The sequence below is a fragment of the Geotrypetes seraphini genome, chromosome 3, assembly GCF_902459505.1.
Source record: "Geotrypetes seraphini chromosome 3, aGeoSer1.1, whole genome shotgun sequence".
In the NCBI taxonomy this organism is placed as follows: Eukaryota; Metazoa; Chordata; class Amphibia; order Gymnophiona; family Dermophiidae; genus Geotrypetes; species Geotrypetes seraphini.
The window spans coordinates 186,468,309-186,494,134 of NC_047086.1; the positions used below are offsets into that span (position 1 = coordinate 186,468,309).

Sequence of the window (25,826 nt, forward strand, 5' to 3'; positions counted from 1 at the left end):
ATCTCTAATCAGAAAATAATGGGTATACATTGAAGGAACTATGGCCAGTACTGGGCAGGCTTGCACGGCTTGTGTCCCATATATGGACATTCAGTTGAGGATGGGCTGGGGAGGGTTTTCATGGCTGGGATGGTTAAGATGGGCTGGAGTGAGCTTTGATGGAGACTCCAGTAGATGGAACCTAAGCACACTACTGGGCAAGGCTCTGGGTTTCTGGCCCAGAAATATCTAAGAAAAAAGACCATTTAAACTAAATTAATTTATGGAGCATGTATGGTTAGAAGACTGGATGGACCACTTGGGTCTTTATCTGCCGTCATTTACTATGTTATTTTGTTTTATATGCACTTAACTTATAGAGTATTGTACGTTATTCGTGTCCCTACCACATTTATGCAATTGTAGTTATGCTTGGTCAATGGCTGATGTAACTATAATCGAGTAAATGTAAGGTGCACCAATACATGTTTATGCTGGTATTCTGTAACAGAATATGGATGCTCAGTTGCTGTTATAGAACAGACTCATCATGCATTCTTGAGTGCCTAAATGGAGGAATCCAGAAATGGAATTTCCCTCATAGATGCCAAATATCGGTGTCTAAATGGGTGTCACTTAAGCATATTTATGGCCTAGCCTCTATACTGCCCTCATCCTGCCCTTTTTGCCCACCATGTTTTTACATGGATAATATTCTTTCCAGTAGAAAGAAGCATGAGTTTTGACAAGTGGGTTACTTTCCTTCACCTGCAAGGACTGCAGAAAGCATCATCTACTTTTTCAACTCCACCTCCTTGTGTCACTGGGCAGTGCCTCAGCTCCTCAGTTCATACCAAAGATCCAGTCGTTCGAGTCTTTCTTGGGCACGATACGAGGGTATATCAAGCCCAATTCTGTGCACGGTACTTATTCTAGAAAGAATTTCCAGAAGCTGTTTTACTTCATTATGGCTTTGGCCACTTTCTCTGGTCTTCCTGCTGGAGAATCTACACCGAAGTCCCAAAGAGGGCAAAAAACTTTGAGCTTGTAGTCCTCTCAAATGATGTCCAGCACCTATTTGTCTGAATAGATCCTCACCCAAGCCTCCTTGGATTCTGAGAGTCTCCCTCCTATTTGGGGAAGCTTGGGCTCTGGCCTGACATCATTGGGATTGCTTGGTAATGGCTGCTAAGTGTGGAGAGGACACATAAGAATGACTGGAGCCCCTGAACCTGTCTAGATCCATGAATTGTCTCTGAGCAGAGAAACCTACTGCTGCACAGTGAGACCGTCTGTAACCTCAAAAGGAACCATGACTTGACACCTCCCCCCCCCCCCCCCGAGGCATGTGGTCTACTGTCTAGTAATGACTTAGTATGACGATCTGTCACAATGCCCAAAACATTACATTACAGTACATTTATAAAACCTTCTAGATCGATGCAGTTTACATAAAAGACTACAAAACAGCGAATTACAGAATTTGTGACCTAATCATTAATTTCCAAAAAATCTTACAAAGGTGTTTTCAATAGTTTATGGAAGTGCAGATAGGAGTCTGAGGAAGCAAACAAGATACGTAACTCGACATCCTGACTGGCTGTCTAGAATGCAATAGGGAAAACAATAGGGAAATTAAAACTTATATTGGTGCCAAATGAGTCTTAATGCAAGAATTACTAGATGGACACCACTGTGTGTGTTTAAATTCATATCTACCGGTAATAAGCTTGCTGCTCAATCATTGCACTAGCACTTAGAAAAAATTTTGAAAAGTAATGCTATAACTTATGTACAATCAGATATTGCACTTGTAGAGTTCCGTAACAAAAATGAACAAAATTCACATTTAGCTTAAATAATCAAGATTCTTTTCTAATTTCACTGGTTATTGAAGTTCTGGGGGTTTTGTTGAGGTTCTGACGCATTTCACATGAAGATGGTGCTTCAGAGAACCCTCTCCAAATACTGTCAGATCTTTCATCGAAAAGGTCTCTGTGAATAAATTAAAAAACAAAGTTCAAACCTAGAAACATTTTGTCATACTGACCGGAAATGGCTTATTGTAAGCAGGGTCTGGCAAATGCGTGGACGGTACCTTATGTCTTTACATCAATAACGGTTCAAAGATGCTGCCGGCTGAACTAGACCTACTTTTAAAAGGATGGTTTGATGACCTCACAATGTTGGAACCAATCAGAACATGACAAAACTTTAAAGACCCAAGGAGACTAAATGGAGAAATGGCCACCGCTCAACATCTTTTCTTAAACCATCTGTTAGGCAACCTCCATTTAAAAATGTTTGCAAGGATGCTCGTTTAAATGACCACAAAGTAGAAAATATGGACTGATGAAGAGCTATAGTGCTGAATACCTGTAAAGAATTTGGCTAAATTGCATGTTCTGATAAAAATAAATTAATAAACAGGAAACGCATTGTCTGGGGCTGATTGGCTGTTTGATTTAACAGTTTACGCCAACTGAAAGTGTCTCACATTTATAGTTACATTGTACATCAATTTAGAGAACAATTTGTTATTTGACATTAGGAAGTTCCTGAGATATGAATTCTAATCCCTTTTCTGACTGCTTTTTGGGTGCATTACTTCATTTTCCTGTGCCTCATTTTAATCTCAGCCATGCCACAGATTCACTGTTGCCCCAATATTCTAAACTTACCATGCCTTTAAAGATCAACACTAAACCAGTTGTAACTGGTTTAGCATTGATTTTAGCTCCGGATGCACATAATGGCTCTGCACGGCCAATTGTTCAGATATGAATGTACCTGTGTACCTGTTCTACACAGATGCCTTGGTGAAGGTGTGTGGCACTGTAGCCAGTCTGAAGGGTAAGGCCGAGAACGGAAGTGTTGCTCCAGGACATGGAATCGCTAGAACTTCCTGTGCTCCAGAAAAATGGAAATGTGCAGTTAGGCTTCTGTCCAATCCAGTGAGGTGAGAAATTTCCCAGGTGCCACTGAAGCAATTAGCAACCTCACCATCTCCATCAAGAAAGGTGGTATCTTGAGGGCTGCGTTGACCGCCTTGAGGTCTAGAATTGGCCTCCAGTTTTCTGAGACTCTTTTGGGCACTATGAAGTATATTGAATATCTGCTGGATACCGAGTCTTCTTCTGGTATGAGCTCTATGACTTCCAGATCTAGCAGCCTTTGCACCGCTGCTCGGACTCTGACTGCTTTTTCTGGCTTCCCAGCTAGACAGTCCAGAAAGAGGTCCTGGAAAGGATGAAAGAACTCGAGCATACCCCTCCTGTATAACATCCAGTATCCAGCAGTCTGTATGATCTCCGCCCATGCTTCCCATAAGGCTGATAACCTCCTCCTGATGTGTGGAGGCCCCTCTGATGGCTTGGCATCATAACTGCTTCTTGAGAATGAATGTGGAGTGGAAGCCTGAAGACTGGGGGCACCTGACCCCTCCAAATCTTTGCCTCAAGCTTTGAAACGATCTGGCCTGAAGTCCTTCCTGAGAACTAGCGATATCATCTTGAGGCTTGAAAATTACTGTGCCCTAACCCCCTAGAGGTTCAAGGTCTGCTGTCTGATAAAGTCTTAAACTTACTATAAGAATGTCCAGGTCTTTCCCAAAGAGTAATTGTCCTTTAAAGGGTAATTTACTCAAGGTCACCTTGGAGGAGGAGTCCTCTGTTCACTGTCTGATCCACAACATCCTGCGGGTGGAAATAGAATAAGCAGACATTTTGCTCACAACTCTGAAAAGATCATAAAAAGCATCAACTACATAATCCACTCCAGATATCAGAAACTGGTGATCCCTCCCAGCCATTGCCTCCAGATCATGGCGCAACTTGGAGTGGCAGTATGGGTGACAAAAAACTCTGCTGAAGCTGCTTTTAAATCCGAGGTTTTGGCTGCAAATAGCTTCTTTAGAACAAAATCCAGCCTGTGGTCCTGGGTGTTCTTTAATACCATATTGCCTTCACTGGGAAGGGAGGTACGCTTGGTAATCTGTGCTACCAGGGATTCCATTTTCAGTGGCACAATTGCTGGTTAAATTCAGAATCCATTGGATAAAGATTTGCCATGGTTTGGCCACCCAAAGGGGCCCTTCCGGGACCTCCCAAAAGTCCATTAGCATCTTTGTGATGTCTTGATGAGACAGGAAACATGTGGTTTGCACTTTTGTGCTGCTTATAAGCGAACACTGTGTGGTTGAGGACTGCAGAATCTCTTATCTTCAATTCCTGAAGAGATTCTATGATTACCTCCAAAAATGCTGAGGGCTTAAACAGCTTGCACACACTCAAGCCCTCTCTGAGATCAAGGGCCTGCATCATATCTGGATCATCCCCACCCCCCAGACATGAAACAGTATCTCCTGCTACTGAGGACCCAGACTGGGACAGTAAAGTATCGATATAAAGTCCTCAGACTAGACCTTCCCGACTTGCACATGGCAATTTTGCTAGGGAACTGTGCTCTTAGGGGGGGAACTTCCAGCGCCTGCATGACTGCGATCCCCGAATGTTCCATGTGGCCCTTGTTAATCATATGAGCTTCAGACATCATACTGATGAATTCAGAATAAACTCCTGCCTAGGATATCCAGACCATTCCTGTGGTCACTTACAAGCTCCTTTCTGGGGTTTTGCGGCAGTGGCATGGCTGTGCTTCGCCGAGGATGCATGTTTGCTGCTCCCAAGCTCAAACCTGGATTTTTTTTGCCTGGTCCTCGCCCTCAGAAGGTCATCCAACGCAAATCTAGCATGAATCCAAGGTATCTTGGTCTGAGGAGTGCATCACACCTGTTTTTGATCAAAATCGAGGTGTTTTGAGGCAGATAGAGGCTTTTGTTTTCAAATCGGGACATCCAAGATGGCCACGGCGGAAGTGATTGAGCTACACTGGGATTAAAAAATTCCACTTTTAAAGACCCCCCCCCTTTCGATTTTGTTTGAAAAGGTTGTCAGCCTGTTACTCGCTGTGCCATGCTGTGTGTTGGGGGCTGCATGTAATGAAGCTGCAGACAGCTTACAGTGAAAACTTTTGCCTAACAAACTTGGGAATCTGTATAACATCTGCTTGTCTCTTCAGATTGCCTCTTAGGCCCAATGACTGACCAGAGACCTCAACCCCCACTGGAACCTCACGCATGCAGTCAGGAAGGGGGGGGGGCAGAAAAGATAAGGCCCCGATTTTGAAAAAACTGCCATGGACCCACTCAGTCTGTGTCAAGCCCACTGTGGACAAAACCTGGGGTGAGCTTTGCTCTAAAGGGACAGATGCCTGAGCTCCCGGATTGTTAGTGCAGGCTGTCCAAGTGGGTGCACTGCAAGGCAGTCTGCCCCCTTGGATGCAGACCTCCAACCTTAAGAGTCTGAACTCTCCTGCAGCTAGAGATGTCCCAGATTGGGATCCTCTGCAGTACAAAAAGCCTGACAAACAGTAAAAAAAAACCCAAATTTAATAGAAAAATAAACACGAGTAGAAAAGACAGGCCCTACCATCTCGCTTGTAGAGAGACAACTGAGGAATTGGAAGAGATGGGAGGTGGAGCAAAAGAATGTTGATGAGGCTCTCTACAAGAATTCTCATGGGAATAGACAGACTACCTGAAGATTCAGGCATAATGTGTCTGTTGCACTAGAAATGGCTGTTCAGAATGCCACATTGGATGATCGTTATAAAGAATTAATAAATTTGCTGTAGCACAGAGTTCAAGGTAAAATTTAAACCTACCTCTAAGTTTCTTTACATAGAGTACTCCTGCCAGACTAATCCAAACAAATGGTTTATGTCCCCTGCCAGCAGATGGAGGCAGAGAAGAGAAAAAAAAAAAAAAAAAAGCTCAGAGCCAACTTCACAGCCTAATAGGGAGGCGGAGCCTGAGGCTTCCTTCAGCTACTTGATAGTCTATGTGAATGCTAAGAAACCAATGGCAATCACGTTTTGTTTTCTAGTTCACCATCAAAACCACATCTGATGTAGTCAAACTTCATTTTATGGTCACTAAACTAGGAATAAGATGAAATCCTATACCAAGATTCTATCTAGGCCAACTAATTTCAGGGTGGGTAACAATAGGATAATTTCCTAAAAGAGAAGAGATTAAAGAAAAAAAAAGATTGTTTATATAGAGACTCATTCTTTTTACCTTGAGAGTCCTTGAAAACTGTCCCTCAGACTGTGATTTTGCAAGGACAACCCCTGAGTGACCCAGCACCACATCTTTCTCCTGACTGGGAAGGGAATATAAATCACTTAAAATCCTGACCACATTAGGACTAAAATTAGGTGCCTCAGCTCGAGGAGGCCCCAGCTCCAGCTATCAGATATAGCAAGCACTTGGGGGAGGGTAAGGCCAGCAACCACCCAGAAATACGAGATTCTCCTACAGATTACCATCTCTCATGATGCATCTGAGAACTATTGTGATGTCATACTCTGGAAAATAAGAATATATGAATTTCCACACTTGGACAGACTTATGTTTCATCAAACCCAGTATCATGTTTCCAACAGGGGCCAACCCAGGTCCCAAGTAGTAAAACAGATTTTATGCTGCTCATTCTAGGAATAAGCAATGGATTTTCCCAAGTCATCTCAGTAATAACCTATGGACATCTCTTTTAGGAAATTACCCAAATCTTTTTTAAAACCTGCTAAGCTAACCGATTTCACCACATTATCCGGCAACGAATTTCAGAGTTTAACTACACATTGTGTGAAGAAATATTTTCTCTGGTTTGTTTTAAATCTACTACCCCCTAGTTCTAGCATTTTTAGACAGAGTAAATCTAATCTAATCATAATTTCTTAATTGCCCTTTTCTAGTACAGGTTCAAGGTGATTTACAGGATAAGAGGCCCATGTGGCAATATGGGGAAATAGTTACAACATAGAGAAAGTTACACTATTTCAGGGGAAGAGTTGCAACACATTTGCAAAGGAAAATTACATTGTTACGGGAGAGAAGCGTTTGAATTACACTGTGGCAGACTGCTGAATTGTCAAGTTGAGAGAGATAAGAGATACTAACTTGAAAGGAATTTGTTAAATAGGTAGGTCTTCAGTCTTTTCCTGAAGATGAGGTAGTTTTGTTCTGTCCTTATGGATGCTGACAGGGTGTTCCAGGTTCTTGTGAAGATGTATGTGGAAAATATTCACTTGTACTTCATTCCTTTGGATGAGGGAATGATCTGCTGGTGGGTGTTGTTTACACTTGTTGAGGCAAATAAAAACGAGGAGAACAAGTGGGTTATGTGTTTCAGTGCATTGGTGTCTAGTGCATGGTGTACCATACATGAAAGTTTAAACATGAGTTGGGCCTTTATAGGGAGCCAGCGAAGCATGTGGCATTAGGCAGAGATATTTTAGGCTGAATATCAGCCTGATTGGAGTATTCTGGATCAACTGAAGCTTGCACATTTGGGTGGAAGATAAGACTGTATAAACAGAATTGCAATAGTCAATTTAAGTAAGGATTAGCATTTGAGCCAAAATTACAAAGTGGTAGTTGTAAGAAATAAGATTTGATCAGCCTTAGTTGCTTCAGGGTGTAGAAAGGTTTTTTTTCTAGAGGTTGGATGTTTGGGGTTTTTAGGAAAGTGTGGAGTCAAGCAGGATTCCAAGCACCTTGGAGATCCTCTCAATATTTAGTGATGCACCGGAAGGTAGGGTTAGGACTGTGGGTGCTGTGTGGCAGTGTGGAACCAGAGAAACTTGGTTTTGGTAGTGTTCAGTTTTTTGGAGGTTGCCCATGAATATATTTTTTTCAATGCCCAGACCTTTTTTTGGCAGATTCCTTAGTGTCAGTGTACAGTGGGATTAAGAGGAACATACCGTCGGTGAAGGTGAGATTACCCAGGGTGCTCAAAGATATTGCAGAGGACCAGTGAGGGTGGGGATCCCTGAGGTACGCCACAGACTGCTTTCTATCTTTGGAAGTAGGTGTCATCTTTCCATATACAGTATTCTCTGCTTGTAAGGAACTCGTGGAAACCAGTTGAGGACAGTTCCAGTTAGACCTAGTTCACTGCGTTTGTTCAGTAGGAGCTGATTCAAAAACGATTCACATCTACTCTTTCCACTACACCAGTATTTTAGAGCAGTGTTCTTCAACCTTTTCACACCTATGGACCAGCGGAAATAAAATAATTATTTTGTGGACCGGCACCAGTCCATGGACCGGCAGTTGAAAAACATAAGAACATAAGCCGTGTCTCTGCTGGGTCAGACCTAAGGTCCATCATGCCCAGCAGTCTGCTCATGCGGCGGCCCATCAGGTCCAGGATAAGTAACCTAGCCCTCTATCTATACCCTTCTATTCCCTTTTCCTTCAGAAAATTGTCCAATCCCTTCTTGAACTCCAATATCGTACCCTATCCTATCACTCCCTCTGGAAGTGCGTTCCAGGTGTCCACCACCCGTTGGGTGAAAAAGAACTTCCTAGCATTGGTTCTGAATCTGTCCCCTTTTAATTTTTCGGAATGCCCTCTCCTCCATAATAGCACTAATTGTAACACCATTTTTTCCATTCATTTTTCACACACACACACAATATAATCTTATTAACAACACATAATGGTTCCTTAATATGTTTGCTGTTTATATGGGCTAGGTCTATACCAGGGGTGCTCACACTTTTTGGGCTTGCGAGCTACTTTTAAAATGACCAAGTCAAAATGATCTACCAACAATAAAATTTTTAAGAAACACAAAGCACACTTGTACGCAGAGAAAATGTTAATTATCTTTTATATTCCTGGATTTTTTCAAAGAGGTCAAGGCAGATGACTCTATGCAATATCACCTCAGTAACAACTGTACAAAAATGGACAAATATACCCCTTCCCTTTTTACTAAACCGCGATAGCAGTTTTTAGCGCAGGGAGCTGCGCTGAATGCCCCGCGCTGCTCTTAAAGCTCATAGGCTCCCTGCACTAAAAACTGCTATTGCGGTTTAGTAAAAGGGGGCCATAGTGCAAAATATAGACAGCAGATATAAATTCTCAATACGGACACATTTTGATCACTAAATTGAAAATAAAATAATTTTTCCTATCTTTGTTGTCTGGTGATTTCATGAGTCTTTGGTTGCACTTTCTTCTTCTGACTGTGCATCCAATATTTCTTCCCTTCTTTTAGCCTACTGTATTCCCTCCCCAACTTTTTCTTCCTCTCTCCCTGCCCCCCTTCTTTCTTTCTCTCTCCATGCCCCCTTTCTTTGTCTCCCTGTCCCCCCTTTCTTTCTGTCTCCCTGCCTGTCCCCTTTATTTCTCCCTGCCCTCCCCCAAGCCACTGCCGCTGCCATCGGGGAACAGGCTCCCAAGCCATTGCCGCGATTGGCTGGCCCGGAACTTCCTCTCAGACCTCATAATTGACGTCGGGGAGAGGAAGGCTGATCAGCCCGGAGCTTCTGCATTCTGTTTACGGCATCAGTATGCAGATAGAACGCAAAGACAACACGAGTCTATCATGGAGCCAGGGATGGGCTCCATGATCGACTTGCGTTGCCTTCGCAATCTATCTGCATACCGAAGCCGTAAACAGGATGCAGAAGCTCCGGGCCAATCAGCCTTTTGGGCACCCCTGATCTATACTATCTAATAAAGGAGTTCTTTTTTATATTTGTTTTATTTTACTTTTATTATATTCTGTAAACCAGTGGTTCCCAACCCTGTCCTGGAGGAACACCAGGCCAATTGGGTTTTCAGGCTAGCCCTAATGAATATGCATGAAGCAAATTTGCATGCCTATCACTTCCATCATATGCAAATCTCTCTCATGCATATTCATTAGGGCTAGCCTGAAAACCCGATTGGCCTGGTGTTCCTCCAGGATAGGGTTGGGAATCACTGCTGTAAACCTCTTGGACTAGTAAAATAAACGAGCGGTATAACAAGATTAATAAACCATAAACTTCACAAAGCACACTGTATGTTTCTCAACATTCATTCCTACCAAAACACAGATAACTTCTATGCAAATATGGGACCAAAAGTACTAATATACTGTATACAAACAAACCCTTAGATGCAAGACTCTGCATGCAGTACAAGCCCAGAGAAAAATAAACAAATACATTTCTTCCTGAACAGTGCAAAATATAGACAGCAGATGAAAATTCTCAAAATTGACACAATTCAATCAGTAAATTCAAAAATAAAATCATTCCCCCTACCTTTGTTGTCTCTCTCCATGCTGTGCCTTAACTTCTGGCCTGCTCCCGCCTGGCCATTTTATGCTACCCCTGGTGTTATCTTCGGGCAGGCTCCCTCTTCCTCACTGACGCAGTGCACAAAGCCGCAGGCAGAGAGGCTTCCGGTTCAGACGCAGGACACGCGTAGGAGCCGCTGCCCACGGCTTTGTGCACTGCAGCACTGAGGAAGAGGGAGACATCCCAAAGATAACGCCGCATTGATCGCAGCTGAAGAACACTGTCTCGAGCCCGATGCATGTGCCGGCCCTGTGGAAATTTCTACAGACCGGCGGTTGAAGAACATTGTTTTAGAGACCTATTATATCACCCCTGAGCCATCTCTTCTCCACGCTGAAGAGCCCTAGCCACTTTAGCCTTTACTCATAGGGAAGTTGTCCCATCCCTTTTATCATTTTCATCACCTTTCTGTGTACCTTTTCTAATTCTGCTATATCTTTTATGAGATACGGTGACTAAAATTGCATAGTATTTGAGGTGCAGCCTTACCAAAGAGCAATACAAGGGCATTATAACATTTTCATCTTTGTTTTCCATTCCTTTCCTAATTTCTATTTGCTTTCTTAGCTGCCGTCGCACATAGAGCTGAGGGTTTCAAAGTATCCTCAGAGATGACACCTAGATCCTTTTCCTGGGCAGTGACTCCTAACTTGGAACCTTGCATAGTTCAGGTTCTTCTTTCCCACATACATCATTTTGCACTTGCTCACATTAAACATCCATTTTGACATCCAGACTCCCAAGGTCCGTTTGCAATTTTTCACACCATCTCTCTTTTAAACAACCTCCACAATGAGGCACTATCTTTTGCTGAAAAGGCAAGTTACAGGGAAATACTTTTAAAACCAATAGGAGGAAATATTTTTTCACTCAGAGAATAGTTAAGCTCTGGAACACGTTGCCAGAGGATGTGGTAAGAGCGGTCAATGTAGCTGGTTTAAAAAAAGGTTTAGACAAGTTCCTGGAGGAAAAGTCCATAGTCTGTTATTAAGAAAGACATGGGGAAAGCCACTGCTTGCCTTGGATTGGTAGCATGGAATGTTGCTATTCCTTGGGTTTTGGCCAAGTACTAGGGACCTGGATTGGCCATTCTGAGAACAGGCTACTGGGATAGATGGACCATTGGTCTGACCCAGTAAGGCCATTCTTATGTTCAAGCTCCCTCAATCTGCCAAACTGGCTGTCTCCTCCTTCTCTAACCCAGCCAACTTCCTTGACTGTTCCAGTTGGTAGAATGCTCTAATACAAAAGCTCTGAACAAACAATGGGGTATGTGAGACCTCAGCAGAGGGTATGCAGCTTCTCCAGACCAGCAGCAACACAACCTTAAACAGTCTTAGGCTGCAAACTCTATGCACACTCTGTCAGTCCTGTCCTGACACAGGAAGTTGATGTCGGAGTGGATGGAGTACTGGCAGAACCAATCGTGCATACCTGATGACTGCAGCTCTGAGACTGTTTCAAGTTGTTTTGTTGCTTCTGCTGGTCTGGAGAAGCAGCAGGAGTGGCAGCAACAGCAGTCAGGTAGGTGTGTATGGACATAGATGCAAAAATAGTCACAGGAGGGGAGTGAAAGAAAGGAGATGTCAGATAGAAGGACGGGGAAAGAGGAGAGATGCTAAATTGAAGATTAGGATGGGGGCGATGCTAGATGAAAGGGTGAAGATGTATTGAAAGACTAGGGAATAAGAGGAATGGGAAAAGAAGAGCCAGAGTGAAGGAAAAAGATGAAAAATGTTGTAGGGAGATGAAGTAAAAAGAGGAAATTGAAGCCTGAATAGTAAGAATGAATTAAATCTAAACAGAAGGAGAAAAATAAATTGAAAGGAAAAGGAAGAGAGAGAGAAAAATGACCAGAGTTAAGAAAAGATAGAAGAAAGATGAAACTAGGGCTCAAACCAACAATTAGAAAAATAAAATGACCCAACAATATTTCATGATTAGAACACGTCAGTTTCTGGAATATCCATTTCAAAATCTCTGCTAATTAGAGCTTGGGGGTACTCAGTTGAAATATATGCCAACTCAATTTTTGAGATCAGATACAGCAATAAGACTAATTATTAAATCAGTGAATAATGTTTGTCATGTGAAAACATGGTCTACAGCTATTTCTATAGCTGATTCTCAGTTAAGGAATGCTCTTCCTGGCTCTTTGAAGTGATGTAGAAATGTGAAATAATTAAAAAAGTTGTTGAAACATATTTATTTGTCAAAGCGCTTTATTAGAATGAACACTTCCGGTAGTAGTCCTCCTCTGAATTTTAGATCTGTCCTTTACTGTGTAAAGGACTTACTGTCAGCTATCAGTTTATGATTCTGAACGAACGTAAGGAAGTTCTTCTTCACCCAGAGAGTGGTAGAAAACTGGAACCCTCTTCTGGAGTCTGTCATAGGGGAAAACACCCTCCAGGGATTCAGGACAAGGTTAGACAAGTTCCTGCTGAACAAGAACGGGCGCTGGTAAGATTAGTCTTGGTTAGGGTACTGGTCTATGACCAGAGGGCCGCCACGTGAGCGGACTGGTGGGCATGATGGACCACTGGTCTGACCCAGCAGCGGCAATTCTTATGTTCCTGTGAACTGGGATATATTGGCAGTTTAGTCTGTAATTTTTTTTTAAAATTTGTTTACATAAGATATTCATATTTGTTGTAATCCGCTTAGGATTAAGCAGAATACATTTGTAAAAAATAAATAAAGTAAAACAAACAGGGGGTACTTGACTTGATGTTTGGACAACCTGCTCTAATACTTCAAAACAGTGCCTGAGTCCTGTAGTTCCTTTCACAAAGGGACCCAGACCAAAGCTAAGAAAGGCTGAAGATGAAACAGGCACTAATGAAACAGGACTTTCCAGGAATTTTTTTTTCATTCTTAGGCTGCGGCAAACTTTGTGCATCACAACCATGCTGGGATTTTTCACCTATCTAGAAGAGCAGACAGCCTGTTCCAGCCATTGCTCTCCTAGCTGGGTGGGTAGAAGGGGAGAGAGAAGAGCTCCGATATGCCTGCAAGGTCATATGCTGAAATATTAAATCAGTAGAGAACAGGAGCTATGCATGATTTTCTGTGGCTGAGAGTAGACAAGTAAAGGGCAATTCTAGAACTGGGCACCTGTTTTTATGTGAATCTTACACTCATGGTGTGAAGAAAATTGGTACTTACTGTACATACCTAAGTGCATTAAGTACTATTCTATAAGGTAGCATGTAATGGTGATAGTGGTGGTACAAATGGGTGAAGCACAGAGCACTATATGCTTGAATGTTGGCATGCCAGTTTGGGTTTACTCTTAGCATTCTACAACAGTATCTTGGTGCACAGATACCACTGAAGGTACCAAGTTATAGAAATGACCCTGTAGCCTCAACAAACTTCTCAATCAGAGGGAAAGAAGGAGATAAAGAGTTTGACATGCTTGACTTGTGGAAGCAGGATTGGACTTTGCTTGGGGGTGGGAACAACAGGAGGAGGATCAGAATTTTTTTGTCAGGGGGAGCTGGGAGGGACTGGACAATGTTTGGGGGGAGGCAAAGGGAAAGGAGGAACTAAAGACTCCAATTATATGGGTCCTGGCAGACATTCAGCTGGATGTGGCCTGACATTGAATATACAGGGCTAAAACATGTGACCTTACAGGCATGTCAGAGCTATTCTTTCTTCCCTTCTTCTTCCCAGCAAGGAAAGCAAGACTAAAAGAAGATTAGACAAATCCAACATAGGGGAACTGAGGTCAGTGCTGGACAGACTTCTATGGTCTGTGTCATGGAAAATGGCACAAAGACAAGTAAAGCTTCAGTAACTCCAGTGTTGTAGATCACTTTTTTGTCGCATGCTGCGAGTGAGGGTGCTATCCAGCTCAGAAGGGAGGGGAAGACATCTTGACTGGTAAGTTGAATACTGTCAGCAATACTTGGGAGTCTTGGTAATAACCACATTATCATCCTCATCATGTTTGGCTGCCTATAGGTTGGTATAGGAGGAATACATGACAGCCAGCATTTAAGCTTTGGGGACTGGAGCCCAAACAGAGTAGCGGGCATAGCTTTGGCCACCTTCTTAAACAGACTGGATGGATCATTTGTGTCATTTACTGTGTGATTTAGCAGGTAATGGTGAATGTTTTTTTAAAAAAAATGTTGACCACCACTGACTGAATATTGACTGGATTGCTCCCAAGAGTGAAGTCAGATCTAATTTTTTTTTTTTTTTGTCTAGTGGTAGGGGGAAAACAACCCACTTGTTTGGGCTGGTCTAGCAGGGATATTTATTTGCAGAGGATTTTGAATTGTATATTGTATGGTGATGTTTTATTTTGATCTAAGTCTGTGTAATTTTATTATGCATGCAATTGTGTTATCTGCATTGACGTTTGATATGCGGGCTACAAATGTTTTAAAATAAATAAAATAATAAGGAATGAGCATTATTAACTCTGGGAGAAAATTAGATCCTTGTATTGGACCAATGTGAGAATTAGTCAGAGAAAATGAATTTGACACAATGTATTCTTCAAGATCCATATAACCTGTTCATGGACGTCTCTAGGTAATACCTGTAAAGCAGGGGTGTCAAAGTCTCTCCTCAAGGGCCGCAATCCAGTCGGGTTTTCAGGATTTCCCCAATGAAAATGCATGACATCTATTAGCATACAATGAAAGCAGTGCATGCAAATAGATCTCATGCATATTCATTGGGAAGATCCTGAAAACCCGACTGGACTACAGCCCTAGAGGAGGGACTTTGACACCCCTGCTGTAAAGACTTCAGCTGCCCTGCACCAATGTTGTTTAATTCTCATCCTAAAGAATGCAGCTAGATACTGTACTTATAGCGGAAATTTGGTCCAGCACTGCCTAGAGCAGGGGTGTCAAAGTCCCTCCTCGAGGGCCGTAATCCATCAGGGGTGTCAAAGTCCCTCCTCGAGGGCCGTAATCCAGTCGGGTTTTCAGGATTTCCCCAATGAATATGCATTGAAAGCAGTGCATGCACATAGATCTCATGCATATTCATTGGGGAAATCCTGAAAACCCGACTGGATTCCGGCCCTCGAGGACCGACTTTGACACCTGTGGCCTAGAGTATGGGTGTGGGAATGCAGCTCAGTAGTGTGATAATATCCATTCCCTTTCCAGGCAACTGAGTCCTCTCCTGTACTTCCATATAGGCTTACCCCACCAAGGAGTGGTACATGGCTCCCAATTCTGGCAGGAGCAGGTTTGTTTCTTCTCCCCCACTCTGCGCTGCTGCCATCATAACGGCCTTCTCATCCTCAGCTTCCTAACAGAAAAGAAAATTAAACATGAGACATTCTTTCATGGTCTGAGACACGGCAACTCGAGCACTGGCGCAGTTTGTCTCAGGACCTGACAAAAGCAGGATCCACACACTAATTCTCACTCTCAGCCCTAGAGAACAGTAAGAGCCACAAAATGTTATACAAGTTTGTGTTTATTGTTTCCATTTGCTCATCTTAACCAGGTCTAAGCGGTATACATAAAACATCAATTAAAATAATATCAATGAAAGGTACGCTATAAAGGCAAAGAAAATTGGAAGACTGCTCAGTTCCCATGTCACCCCATAAGTTTTAAGATGAGTCTTAAAATGGATAAACAATAATTCTGATCATATGTAGGGTGAAAGTACATTCTAGAGAGTTGCATGGGGACAGAAATCCCACCCATCCCCGCCAAGATCCTCTCCGTCCCCACCCATCCCTGCAAGGAATTACCTCCATCCCTGCCCGTCCCCATAAAAAGCAGCAATTACTTCTGACAGGATCATGAATTCCACAGTTTCTTTTGTGTTTGCGCTGCTGTTTTCCTTGTGGAATCTCTTTGGTGGAACCCTTTTTTTTTTGTTTTCTGTTCAGGTAGTTAACTTATAAACCCCCTCTTTTACTAAGGCTGACGTGCCCATTATATTATATGGACGAACCCTACTTCCAAAGCCTTCCATCCCCGTGGGAGTCCCGTGGGCCAGAGGGGGGTCCCCGTGGGTTAGGGGGGGATTCCCGCGGGACTCCTGCGATCCCGTTCCCGTGCAGACCTCTAGTGCATTCCAAAGCTTTGGGGTAAAAGCTGCACACTAGCACAAGTTTCATGATTAAGGCAAGTTTAACCCTTTGCTTCAAACTATCACATTACAAATATATGTTTAGCCCCCATAAGCATGTGAACACTAGTACACTGGATTAATGTAATGTGGTCTTTATGGGTCTTCCCCAAAAGTAAGTTCATAGGCTGCAATCTGTTCAGAATGCTGCTGCTACATTAACCTTGTCTTACCTGATTCAGGTTCATTGATTGCCATCGGTTGCCAGAGTAGAGTCTAAATTTTAATGTTTAAGATACTTCATGGCCTCAGTTCCAATTATTTAAAGGATTCTGTGATAATACGTACCCCTTGTAGATGTCTTCCTTCAGTTAATGAACTGAGGGCCGGATTCTCAAAATTTACTGTGCATTTAACAATGGACACTAAACAAGTCCTAGCAGGTTTAGCATCCAAAGTATTTTACCGGCTGATTCTCAGAATGGCTAACTGTGCTCTTTTCCGTGCTTCCTAGCAGGCTCCAACTCTGCCATGCAAATGTAGTTCATTGAGGTCATTAATATTAAAACAAGCACTTTGGTTTATTCCCTAAACCGTCTGGGCGATTTTCTAACCTCGCGTGTGCAAAATTTTCTGTTCACTATAGCGCTGGAGTTCTGAGCATCAGCCCATGAGAGTGGTAATTGCTATAAAGATATAGACATCCTGAGACTGCTATGCTCTTGGGTAAATTATGAGCAGAGCAGTCTTAAGGCACTTGCTTAGTGGTTTCCCCAGATAGATTAGTGCTCTGGCCAATTGGCTGCTGTCAGAGTAAAAGTGGGGGGCAGGCCAGAGCCACCACCAGCTTACAAATCTGCCTGTCATCCCCACACCCTGTGCACACTGCACCAGATGACAGCAGGAGTTAGTGAGCAGTTTCTTTTACCTACTGCCTTTTCTGCCAGTTTTTCTCTGCTGTCAGAATCACATGGGGCCCACCTTCAGAAGAAAGCCAACAGATGAGGTAGCAGCAGGTAAGAAACATTGCTCATCGACTCCTGCCTACGATCAGATGAAGGTAGGAGTGAAGGTGAGGAATGAGAAAAGTCCTTATGCCAAGGAGACGGGGAAATGAAAGGTGATGCGATTATTCCAGAGGGGCGGAGTAGTTGCTAATGTATTTAATTTAACACATTAATATTCCACTCAGCCTGAAATTCAGAGCAGATTACAACAGATGAAAACATACAAAAAAATTGCACTAAAATACTACATTATAGATCTCGCCAACCAAAGTCAACCCCAAATTATACATAGCTGCTCCTTAGCATCAATAAACTTTTCAAGTAATCTATTCAAGGTCTACTAAATTATTTAAAATGATAATGAAATACAATATAGTTCTTAATATTTCTTATAAAAACTGGGAGGGAATTCCATAGTTTAGCCCCTTTACCCATTAGCTTTCATTGCTCTGTGCTTGTCATCCGGCAGCCAGTATCAGGGCTGAATTCTCAAAACTCGCCGGTAAAATCCGGTGAGTCGATGTAGTGGCTGCGATTTTACTTTTATGGACGATTCTCAGCATAATAGCATGCATGCATAATTATGTGTGCGCTATTTGTGTGGCGAATCGCCAGTAACAGGGTGGGGGAGAGAGGAGCTGTTCCTAGTGTTTGCTCAGAAGAGTAATCGCTAAGTACAGCTCCTCCCTCCTGTCCAAAAATGAAAAACAAAATAACTCAATGCCCTGGCCCTATTCTGGTTGTACTTTGGATATTACTGTACTGGGGGTGGAGTGGATTGGATTGCATATACTGTGATCACTGTTGATCTCCTGACCCTAGTTACAACCTGTTCAGAGGGTCATTGAGCATGTAATAGGTGATTTATCACCACTAACAAAAACCCAGTACAAGAAATACCATTTTATCTCGCCATTAATTTTCTTGCTCTTCCCTTAATGGCATTCCCAATTCAATCAATTGATTGTACAGTAAGGGAATTTTCTTTAGCCCCTCTATCACTATTTTTTTTTTTAATTCTTTATTCATTTTAAAAATCTTTCATCAAGTGTACAATAATCATATTCAATACAATGAAACAAGACACTTGTATATCTTACAATATATCCTAAACATATAAATGTAACCCTCTCCCCACCCTCCCTCAGAACCCTTCATTCATGTAACGAAATCTATCTTTGTATCCCTCCCCCTCCCATTATTATATGATGTCTGACTACTAGGAAAATGGTATTTAATCTTGACAAAAAGACGCCAATGGCTCCCATATTTTAATAAAATTATTGTAATTACCATTTTGTGTCGCTATTGATCTTTCCATTCTATATATATATATGGCATAATGAATTCCACCAAAAGTTAAAGTTTAACCTAATATGATCTTTCCAGTTATTAGTAATATGTTGGATGGCAACTCCAGTCATGATCATTAAAAGTTTATCATTACTCGATGTTATCTGACTCTTTTTTCTCATACACATTCCAAATATCACAGTATCATAAGATCACTTTATATCTGACAGGAGGGCAGGCTGGGGCCTAGGAAGTGTGTGTAGTATTTGGATGGGGAACCAAGCTCTATTTCCTCTCCTATTCACTTGCTGTGTATAAACCTAGTCGGCAGTTAGCCTTTTCATGTTCAAATTGTAAGATCATTAGAGAAAAGGACCTTTGATCATGTGACTAATTCTATGTATGCTGATGAAACTTTGTAAATCTTATTATAAATTTAGCAAGTAGATGTGTGGGAAACCCATTTTCTGAGTGGTTGGAGGAGCTGGGTCATTATTTCTATATTAATCCCCTCCTCCCAACAATAACCTCATGTTTTCTTTTTATGCTTCCATCTACCTAAATGGTATTTTAGCACCAGTCATCAAGAAACACTAAAATACAAGAAAGGATAGTGCTTTGATATGGATGAAAGCAAAGTCATAACTAGGTATTTTAGAACCTGGGGCAGGCAACAGTATTTGCTCCTATGCCTATTCCCTTCCCATCTTGATTCATACTCTTTTCTCCCTTCGCCTCCTTTGCTAAGTCCCCGTCCTTTTCCCCTTTCTCCAAAATGGCGGGAAAAGGAGAACGATTACATTTTCTACCTTTTCATCTGCTGCCAGTTCATGCTTCCATGTCATCTATTTTTCTATCCTCTCCCAAGGAGATCTGTGAACTGGGCGGCTGTGCTGCTTGTCCACACATCCTTACAACCTTGGGAGAGAGGTTTAAAATAAGGGTATTTTATTTTCACTAGCAGAAACATCAACATTTCTGTAGGGTGATAAAAAGAGCAAAATTATCTCCCCCTCGTCAAAGCAGTTCTGTCATTCCAGGCACACAGCACAGCACTGTCATCAATTCTCCTTAAATTTAGCTCTCTGTGTGGAAGCTGCATCAATCCCATTTACGATGCTGCCAAAACACCTCAGCGGCAGTGCATGTCTGTGCATGTGCTCATGTCTGGGTGGGAGGCAAGAAGCTGTATGCTGGTGAGGAGGAGGGAAAGAGAGAAAAAATAGAAAGGGGGGATGTAAAACATGGAAAGGAGATAGCGTCCTTTTTCTAGCTTTTATACTAGCTACTTGGTTCCTTTCTGGTTTCCTTTGTTTCATTTTGGTTTGTCTGCATATTTTGCCTGTATTGGAATTCATATATGTGTTCTCTTTACCACTTTCAATAAGAGATATTTAAAAAAACAAACAAACAAACAAAAAAACATGGAAAGAAAAGAAGAGAATTAATAAAAAGAGGAAGAAAAACATCACGGAGGAAGGAAAAACAAATTACAAAGACAATGGGGCACAGGAGGACCAGCTGGAGGTGAGAGAAAAAGGATAACGTGGAAAAAAAAAGATGGGAGGAAAATAACACAAAAAGAGGGGGAAAGAGAAACAAAAGGAAAATACACTTCCCCCTCCGTATTCACGGTTTCCGTATCTATGGATTCATTTATTCACAGTTTCAAACCTAAAATTACTTTTTATTTTTTCAGGCTATTTTAAGCCCTGCAAGCCCCCCCCCTAAGTCTTACCTGGTGGTCTAGCGGGTTTTTGGAGCAGGAGCGATCTTTCCACGCTCCTGCCCTGTGCAGATCGCTCACAGGAAATGGCTCGAGAGACTATGGGAGCTCAAGGCAGCCATTTCCTGTGAGCGATCTGCACGGGTCAGTTGCGTGGGAAGATCGCTCCTGCCCCGAAAACCCGCTAGACCACCAGGTAAGGCTTAAGGGGGGGCTTGCAGGGCTTAAAATAGCCAGGGGAAGCGGGGGTTAGGGGCAGAACCGGCCCAAATATTATTCGTGTTTTTTTAAATATTCGCGGGCCAGCTCTGCCCCTAACCACCGCGAATACGGAGGGGGAAGTGTAGAGTAAACAGAGGTTAGAGAGGAGACAAGAGAGAACAAACACATCTGTAAAGAAAACACAAGTATGCAAGAGCTGCAGCAAATGCCTTTCGCTGATGTTTTGCTGTTTGTGTGCATATTTCAGAGTTTTCTTTGCTATGCTTCATTCTATCTTGCACTGCTTCTGCTGGGGGCTGAAGGGATGATGTGTCTTTCTCTACAAAAACGAAATCAAAATTGGAGAAGACAGAGGCAATATTACTGGGAATCATATCATGGGGAGGGGGCTGAAGAAATAGTGGGATGTGGGCAGAATAATGTTAACATGTTAGTCTAAGGATCCATCTTCCCCATGAGCTGTTTGGTGTCTTGGCTTAAACCATTGCTTAGTCTGTTTATGTCTACTATTTCTCTTTAACTTTATTGAAATTTAAACATGATTAAAACATACAAAATAGAAAAATCCACTTTAACAATATATAAACATCTACAATAATAGCAATAATGGATGTACCCATACATTTATCTCAAATCAATCCCTCCCCCCACCCTAATATCAGATGTTTATTAGGATCTTGATCTCACCATGATACTATAAATTCAATTTCTTAGTAATAACAGTCCAAGTTTGTAATGATTGTTGATAATATCCTCGACGCTTAGATACATAAATTTCCATCTTCCCAATCATTGAGAATTTCGTTCTCCATTCAAGTTCATCTGGTATTAGGGGCTGTTTCCAATAGGCAGCTATAAGACTTCTAATCGCTGCTAACCCCATACATAATAAACGTGTTTGCCATCTAGTTATACAGATCGTAGACAGCCCCAATAAACAACATTGGGGAGTATTGGGGACCGAAACCCCTAATAAGTGGGACAAATAATTCACTACTATAGTCCAACAAGGTGTTAACACAGGGCATTCCCACCATATATGAAAAAAATTGCCTTCAGCATTGTGACAACGCCAACAACAAGCTGAAATCTGAGGGTATATCTTATGAAGTCGTTTTGGAGTGTAATGCCAACAACTCAACACTTTATAAGCGTTTTATTGAATTAATGCACAAACAGATATTCTACATACTAGTCTGTTTATGTCTAATGCTGACTCTGGACAAAAGAGAGAAGAAGAAGGACTTGAGGAGAGAGCCATGGATTGCTTGTTTATTCTTTCCAAAAATATAAGGACTAGGAGGCCAAACAATGAAGCTACTAAGTAGTAAACTTGGAACATATCAGGAAAAAATATTTTTTCACTCAACATGTAATTAAACTCTGGAATTTGTTGCCAAAGAACATGGTAAAAACAGGTAGCTTAGCAGGGTTTAAAATAGGTTTGGATAATTTCCTAAAAGAAAATTCTATAAGCTATTATTAAAATTGATTACCTTTTTCGAGGACAAGCAGCACAAAATGTTTTACTCTTTTGGTATATTGCCAGGCTTGTGACCTAGATTGGCCACTGTTGGAAACAAGATACTGGGCTTGATGAATCATTGGTCTGTCCTAGTACAGCAAGGCTTATGTTCTTTTTTTTTTTTATTTTATTTTTTTAATTCTTTATTCTTTTTCAGATTGAACAGCAAGTGCACAAAAGAATATATTATACAAATTATTCCACAATAGCACATTAATATCTACCACATAAAAATCTAGTGATGCAATAACCCCCCCAACCACCCATCCTTTATCACATTTTCAATAGGAATATACACATATTATAAAGCATATTATAACATATTATGTAAAATTATTCCCAACTCCCTCCCCCTTTAGTGTGCTAAAAAAGAAAAAGAAAAGGAAAAGAGAAGAATTGATGACTATTCACCACAATATTTTGCCAATGGCCCCCATATTTTTATAAAGTTAGTATATGTCCCTCTTTGTACTGCAATTGCTCGTTCCATTTTAAATATGTGGCATAATGAATTCCATCAAAATGTGTAAATAAGGTTTCTGTCATTTTTCCAATTATTGGTTATATGTTGGATGGCAACCCCTGTCATAACTAATAAAAGCTTGTTATATGATATTTGACTCTTTTTTCTCATCATCATGCCATATAACACTATCGTAAGAAAGTGCAACATGATTTTCCAATAATGAGTTTACTTGAGACCAGATTGAATTCCAAAATATCTTAATATATGGACAATAATAAAGTAGATGATCTAATGTCCCAGGTTCCAGATTACAGGCTTATGTTCTTAAGAGAGAGAAAGAAATGCCAAAGAGACCGAAAGGAGAGAGAAAGACAGAACATTTTGAAGGAAGAAAATAGTCGGAAGACTTGTGGGAGATTGCATAAATGAAAAATCTTATTTCCTTTTTACCAAACTACCTTTCGCTCCAGCATATATGAGGCTGGTTAACATTCTACTGTCTCAACTACCATTCCAGTTGCTGCTAGAAGGCACCTGAGCCTTTATCCACAGCATGTATTTATGCATGGACAAAAACAAATGCTTCACTATCTGTCCATAATTCCCCATCTTGTTACATATCACTCTAGGAATTTAATTTCCTTGTACTGTTATAAGTCACAATAGTTCTTGTTGAAGACAGACAATGCAGTGGGAAAATGGGAATTATATTTATCTGTTCTTCATGTACCTGACTGACCCTTCCAGTTAAGTGCCTCTGCTGCTGCTCTTCCCCATTTGCACCCAAAGGGTACAAGCTTTAATAGAAAATTTCTTCAGCTATTCGGGAAACATTAATTCATCTGTCTGACAAAATTAAATCGACTTTCTTGCACATTTCTGTGGAATTTGCTTCCACAGGCCATCCAGCATGAGGATCATCTTCAACTGATTCTCTATCTCTGCTTACTCCAAAATTTTATTTTGTAAGATGATGGGGCAGACTCACCATAAACTGAATTTGCGTTCATGGACCTCCTTTGGGTTTTTCCCCTCTTTTGTAAGAAATTTTATCACTGAACGGTGCTCCAAATCTAGCAGTTTCTTATTTGATTCGCACGAGGACTCTTCTAACATCCTGTCTCTTGGAATGTTAGACTTGTACTGAGCTGCAACTGTGCTTGAGTAACCTTGAGACATGTCATAACATGCACAGACTTGTTTCAACATACTTGCTACTTTCTTTCATACTCAGGTAGATAAATTATTGAACACCCCTCGTATAAACAGCCTTACAAATTTCACAGCCTACTTCAAAACGCAAGCCCAAATTAAAATACAACGGCAAATAAATGTTAAAACAGTAGTCACAATACTAAACATTGACCTCTCAATGTTTACTTAAAGCTGTTTTGGTGCAACAAGCCAAAATTCCAGGGCTAACATAAGGTACAGCAAGAGTGATTGAAGGACATGGAACTAGGAGGCATCTCTTTCCTTGGTTGCATTCTGCCTCTTTCAGAGAATGTTACTACTACTTATCATTTCTATAACGCTGCTAGACATATGCAGCGCTGTACATTAAAACATTCAAAAGAGAGTCCCTACTCAGTAGAGCTTATAAATAATCTAATCAAACAGACAAACCGGACAAGTAGAGCATCATCCGAGTGCCTCACAATCTATTAAGTCTTCAGATTTGTTCATGGTCAATATAGCTACACTACAGGCATCAGTTCTGAGTGAATATTAATTTATGCAGAGTGGAGTAATATTGGTACTAAAAGCACTGTTGAATGTACAACATCATCTTTTACAGGAAAACTTTGTCGAGGTAGTATACTTAGCCCTTGTGATAGCAACCAAATGGTGGACAACAATCAAATCTTCTATGAAATAAGAATTGTTTGCTTACTCCAGTTAAGCAAGATGATGTAAGATGAATATTCTAAGATGCCTCGTTAGAAGGTATCAGAATTTTCTCAACTATGAAGGCAGTCTATGAAGTGATCAGTGGGGGATGGTGGAATGAAGGGGAATTATATATCACAAATTAGCATCTTGTGGGGATGGAGGCCCTGTCCAATCACTTTAACTTCAAGCACCACCTGTGCCTGTCATTATATCGATAGAAAGAGAAGTGCCACCCTTGTTTTTTCATTTCTGCTATGGCATGCTTAATAAAGAAACAAACTAACACACCACTTCAGTCAGAAAAGTGCATCTCACTACATCGGCCTCAGAACTGGAGCTTACGCACAGTAGTTTCATCACAAACTCGAGTGATCAGCGTAGTAGCTTTACTCCTTGCTCCAATCATTGGCCCAAAAGAACTAATACTGAAATTCTTATTTAGTATTATTTTTAGAAGATATTATAAATTTTTTCAACATTTTTAACAGTTTGTCAATTTTTTCAAAATCCTGGAGAAGTGCATATACTCAAACAAAAATAATGTGTATGAAACTGCAAAGATATTGACGTGTATTTTAAAATGTTGAAAAAATTTATAAAATCTTCTAAAAATAATACTAAATAATTAAGTTATTAAAGTTATAAGAATTTCAGTATTAGTTCTTTTGGGCCAATGATTGGAGCAAGGAGCAAAGCTACTACGCTGATCACTCGAGTTTGTGATACAACTACTGTGCTTAGGCTCCAGTTCTGAGGCCGGTGTAGTGAGATGCACTTTTCTGGCTGAAGTGGTGTGTTAGTTTGTTTCTATTTTGGATTATTACCACTTGGGATATCTGCTTGTAGATTGTATGCTTAATAAAGAAACAGTAGTTCTTCACAGTTCAAGGCACGTATGCCAGCCAAGTCTCACTTCCCCTTATCCTCAGATGCTGATCTACTATTTTGTATTTCTTATCTTTTTATTACTTTTTATTCCTTAATATTTTTTAGAGCTGCATTTTGATTAAAATTTGTAATCACAATTAATTGCACATTCAAAGGTATGCTATTTATTTTTTCCTACTCCAGATCCTTGTGACTATGGGCAATGGAGAGTTAAGTAACTTTCCCAGAGTCATGAGGATATAAAGTGGGAAAAAAATTAAACAGCGATTCCCACATACTGCCTGCTGTTAACCCAGAAGTGTCTCCTCTGCTGCGGAGAGACTTCCGGGTTAGTGGCAGGCAGTGCACAGGAATCAATTCTGAAAGGTATAGTGGAACTAGAAAAGGTTAAAAGAAGAGCGACCAAGATGATAAAAGGGGATGGAATGCCTCTCGTGTGAGGAAAGACTAAAAAGGTTAGGGCTCTTCAGCTTGGAAAAGAGATGGCTGAGGGGAAATATGATTGACGTCTACAAAATCCTGAGTGGTGTAGAACAGGTACAAGTGGATCAATTTTTTACTTC

The 25,826-nt window shown here is 41.2% G+C and overlaps 1 protein-coding gene across 7 annotated transcripts in view; it reads right to left on the minus strand.

Moving 5' to 3' along the window:
- The window catches only part of CALCOCO1 (calcium binding and coiled-coil domain 1), a 161,793-nt gene that overhangs the window by 18,577 nt on the left and 117,390 nt on the right, over nt 1-25,826 (minus strand). For 5 of the 7 annotated variants that reach the window (XM_033939646.1, XM_033939650.1, XM_033939645.1 and 2 more), the window contains one exon: nt 15,360-15,466. In XM_033939646.1, coding sequence (XP_033795537.1) covers nt 15,360-15,466 — 107 coding nt within the window. Of the gene's footprint in view, nt 1-1,430; nt 1,975-15,359; nt 15,467-20,722; nt 20,811-25,826 lie in introns of those variants that run through there. The other 2 variants (XM_033939649.1, XM_033939651.1) reach the window with 2 other exon arrangements.